A 4,569-nucleotide genomic window follows, 5' to 3' on the forward strand; every position below is an offset into this window, starting at 1 on the left:
CACTTCATGCATTCCAATGGACTCATTTATTTTAGTATTTGGAACCTGGGAGGGGAGGAAGGAGAGCGCTCGCTCAATCAACAGACGCATCAACCTCTTAGAGTAGAAGATGAACTCGTCACGGCTGGTTTCCTTGTTTCTACACAAAATCGACAAAAGAAAAATTATTTTTTGTTTCAGATTTGCAGCTTTGTGTAGATTCATTTCATTGCTGAAAGGAAAAAAAAGTCTCCTACCTGATGATGGTGTGCATGCCCCTGACTTGAGGGGTGCTCTCCAGAACGCTGAGGGTTTGGGGGAGGGGTTGGGCCTGGTGTGCAGAAGCCAGGGCTGCCCTGTAACCACGGCAACAAATAGCAGCGCGGGGGTGGCAAAGGGTGAGAACAGAAAAAAAAAGAAAAAAAGGGAGAATAAAATAAAATAAATAAAACAGAGGGACAGAGACTTGAATGCAACATGAATGAAAACAAGTGCAATTAGTGCTTGTGCAGAAACAGGTTCACACAGCGGCGTATGCATGGGGAAAAAAATAACATGCAAAAAGATCAATAAAATGATTTGTTGTTTTTTTATAACAGTTAGAGCAAAAGTTGAGTGTGTTGCTAACAGAATCAAAACTGGCGGGGAAGACAAATGCAGAAAATTGCACAGCACACAGTGGACCGATGTTATCTGAGTGGAAAATCTGAACAGCACAGAGACCATCATCATGGAAAAAATGATCACTAATCCAAACTTAGTTTTTATTTTATATATATACAGAAAATAAAGGGCAATCATAAAAACTAATAAATAAAACCATATGGTCTGTTTTGCATGATAGGTCTCTTGACTTAAAAAAAGAAACATTAGTTCTGAGTATCTCAGAGAAACCAACACATCATTTACAAAAAATAAAATAAATAAATCAGGGATGCAAACATGTTGACACTACAGAATCTACAATGTCAACAAAGTTACAGATTAGCCAAACGCAAAAAAAGAAAAATCGTAGCAAAACTGCTCACATATCCCAGCGAAGTTTCCTCTAAGTGGGGGGTGATTATTTTTGTTTTTTGTTTGACAAAACACAACAGTCACGACAGAGAGGACACAGAGAAGACAACAGATAAGAGAAGGAAAAATGACAAGAGACACAACATCAGGTGGATGAATAGATGAAGGTTCATTTAACACAAGTGTAAAGTGCGACAGCTGAGACTCATCAAATACAAAAGAAGCACTGTTTTTTTAAATAAAATAAAATTTTGTTCTCAAGTAACCAGACTCTTAAAGATTTTTTTTGTTGTTGTTGCAAAAGTGAGGAGAAACACGATCGGCTTTGGGATCAGATTTCGATATCTACACATGAGCATCCACTGCGTGTATGCGTGGGAGGTGCACAAAAGCTTATGTGCGGCTGTCACTCTTTCAACATGTAGAACAGTAAAGGTTGGTATTTCAGCTCACAGGCCCCGGCACATCCTGTGTCTAAAGAGAGACACCAAGCTTACTTCCTCTCTCTGTCTGTCTCATATACTGTGGCCGACATTCAATGGAAAAAAACAACAACTCTTTGCTTTGTAGTAGGGTATTGGAAACTTTCTCTGTGGCTGAGGTGTGTGTTAATCAACAATAGCTGCAGCGAGAGCTTCCTCTTCCGCGCTGACTCTCTCTCTCTCTCTTTTTTTCTGCCACTGAAAAGAGGGGTCAGTTGCTCGACTCATGGGTGTATTTTTAGACACAGGAGGCAAGAAGAGTGTGAGGTGTCATTTCTATAAAACTTAAAGAGATGGAAAACCAACACCTTAACGATGAGTGCTGGCTGCGACCACAAAAACTTTCTCCAAAATCTACTTTTCATTTAAACTTGCAAATTTTAGATTTTGCAGGACTGCAAATTATTAACCACACTGAGTTTAAAAATGTACTGTGTCATGGCAGCCAGCAGGAAGAAAAGGGTGGGCTTTCCTCAACTCTTTTTTTTTGTCCCTCTCCGTTTCCAGTAAGAAGCTGAAGCAAGTGGCGAACTGGGAAGGTGTAGAGGAGAGAGTAATAGACAGGATAAAGGCCACTCTACCTGACGCTGAGCTCGCGCTGTGAGCAACAGAGGGTGAGAGGGGGGGAGGAGAGGGTGAGAGAGCAATCCATCAGCAGCTTGTGTGACACTGTGTGTGTGTTGGAGCAAACACAAAGCAAACTACACTCACCACAGACAAACATGTGCCAACAGTTTTGTAGGACAAAACCAAAAGTTATGTTTGTGTTGTTTTCTAGTGATTTCAGTTCAGCGATCACAGACTGTTTGTTGAATATAGAGGCAGCCATGCTTACAGGACCTGCTTGGTCATTATTTCAAATCTAACATTCTTGGTTGTGAGTGTGGTAGATTAAAAATATATATATGTAAAATGAAGAGGTGACCAAGAGGTCGAAAATAAACCAAAACGCACTGAACTTTAGTGTGTCTGTTGAACATGGTCGACCATTTGCTCAGCAACATTTGTGAGAATGAAGTTTTACAGATAATCTGACATGGCATTTAAATTTGCCTGCCACCATGAGATAAGGTTAATAWCRTAATTACCTAAGTKTGTGTTTGTGTGTGTGTTAATATCCTTAACAAAATATGTCTCGAACCACTGGATGAATTACAATGAAATTCTCACTAAGTTATTATTAAATAAACATTAATGACTTATTACTTTTGTAATCAGTCCAATTCAAGATGGCCATCACAGATAATCAATGTTAGCTAACAGAAAAAAATAATCTAAAAATAAAATAAAATAAAACAAAACAGTCAATTTTTACAGATGTTGAGGTAAAACTCTTCCACACTGAGAGCGAACATATTGTGTGAAATGTTTGTTAGAAAACATGGCCTGCAATGTGCCAGTCAATATTCCTTCCCTCAAATAATGCTCGTTTCATTTAGAAAGGTTTTTTTTCCTAAAGTTTGGCACCTGAATGTTAATGCCTTAATTTATTTTAAATTAAACCAAAAAGATGAATACAAAAACTACAATGTTTAAAGATTTTTCTTCTGAACCATTTCGTAGTTACGAGTTTGCATGCACCTAGCGAGTTCAACGAACCCAAAAAGCAGATTTAGAGCTTAAAAATATTTATGAAAAATCTATGATTTTAAAGAAAAGTTTAACACAAATCAGTTTAGTGCAAATRCATCAGGTTTGTATAATAGCGTAAATTTACAGGCTGAATTTGTTGACGTTTCAACAGCAACCTCTGTGTTTACACCGCGGAGCTCGGCCGCTCTGAGCATTTGTAACTATTTTTTAACTGCAAAATGGCCTATTAGTATTCACAGCTAATAATGTCATGTTACTTCGTCTTGTATAAAATAATCAGCTCTGGCTTGAAAAAGTAAAATGCTGAAAGCCAAATGTAAAACTCAAGACAAGCTAATAAAGCAGCAGCTACTCCTACATGTTGTAAACGCAGTCTATGACTCGTATTTAAAATTCCCTAAATAAATCTAGAAATGACACTGATATGAATGAGTGCAAAAAAGAAGAACAACAAAGGGTTAACAGCGTTAAAACATGAGTGAATTTTTCTTTTCTACAGCTGCAGCTAATTTAAAGGCTCTAACTTGTAAACAAYTTCCTGAGGTTAGAGCTCGAGGAATCGGTTCACTAAACCTGTGCAATRTCATTTTCATCCACTAGAGGGAGCAACAATGCTGGCAGGCAAATTTAAAGAGTGGTGAGCAAATACACCCGTTATAAATAAAACTAATCGAGTAGACATGAAAGTTGAAAGACGGTAAAATATTAATACAAAGAAAAAGGAATGAAAAGCACTCTGAGTATACTAAAACCTAAGTGGCGCTGCAGCTGTTTGAGCGTGACCTTTCTTACCTCCTCCAGCTGACTGTGAACATGCTGCACAATCAGATCGATGGCCACCATGTTGCCACCACCTGACAGGATGACATATGGGAAAAACAGAAATAATAATAATAATGTAATATTACTGGAGTTAGAAAGCAGTAAAACCTAACCAAACTCGCTCTAAAACACAAACGTAGGACGTTTACATCTGCAAATGATATTAAAACTACAGGTTTGTCCTTTATCGCTGCCGTTATGTTATTGTGAGCTGTAGTTATGTAACGCTGAACGAGCAGGTATGTCTGCACGCACCACGTGGCACCACCAGATCCGCCAGGCGCATGGTGGGTTCGATGTATTGCTCAAAAGCCGGCTTCACAAACTTGTTGTACTGTTTGATGACGCCCTCGATGTCTCGGCCTCTCTCTGTGATGTCCCTYCTCAGTCGGCGCACCAAACGGATGTCAGAGTCCGTTTCCACAAAGATCTTCATGTCCAGCAGCTGATGGAAGACATGAAGCAGGAAGTACCATGTATAATACCACCTTGAGTATAATAAAATCATTATTTTTAGAGCTTAAAAAGCATAAAAAATCTAATCATCAATAACCCGTGTATAATACTACCCCCCAACTTTATGGATGATTTTTAGGGTTAAATTTCTAGTATTATACATGAATAAATACAATAATCTTTACTTCATTTGTTTGGAATGTTGAGTCAAAAGATGTCC

The 4,569-nt window shown here is 38.4% G+C and overlaps 1 protein-coding gene across 4 annotated transcripts in view; it reads right to left on the reverse strand.

Annotated features, from left to right (window-relative positions):
* Positions 1–4,569, reverse strand: part of uckl1b (uridine-cytidine kinase 1-like 1b) — a 22,272-nt gene that overhangs the window by 1,984 nt on the left and 15,719 nt on the right. For 2 of the 4 annotated variants that reach the window (XM_014016996.1, XM_014017017.1), the window contains exons 6-10: positions 4,149–4,338; positions 3,864–3,925; positions 1,008–1,027; positions 237–335; positions 46–139 (exon numbers count right to left, since the gene is read on the reverse strand). In XM_014016996.1, the coding sequence (XP_013872450.1) occupies positions 46–139; positions 237–335; positions 1,008–1,027; positions 3,864–3,925; positions 4,149–4,338 (465 nt within the window). Of the gene's footprint in view, positions 1–45; positions 140–236; positions 336–1,007; positions 1,028–2,059; positions 2,077–3,863; positions 3,926–4,148; positions 4,339–4,569 lie in introns of all 4 variants that reach the window. The other 2 variants (XM_014017006.1, XM_014017025.1) reach the window with 1 other exon arrangement.

Source organism: Austrofundulus limnaeus, unplaced genomic scaffold, assembly GCF_001266775.1.
Source record: "Austrofundulus limnaeus strain Quisiro unplaced genomic scaffold, Austrofundulus_limnaeus-1.0 Scaffold3, whole genome shotgun sequence".
NCBI classification, from domain to species: Eukaryota; Metazoa; Chordata; class Actinopteri; order Cyprinodontiformes; family Rivulidae; genus Austrofundulus; species Austrofundulus limnaeus.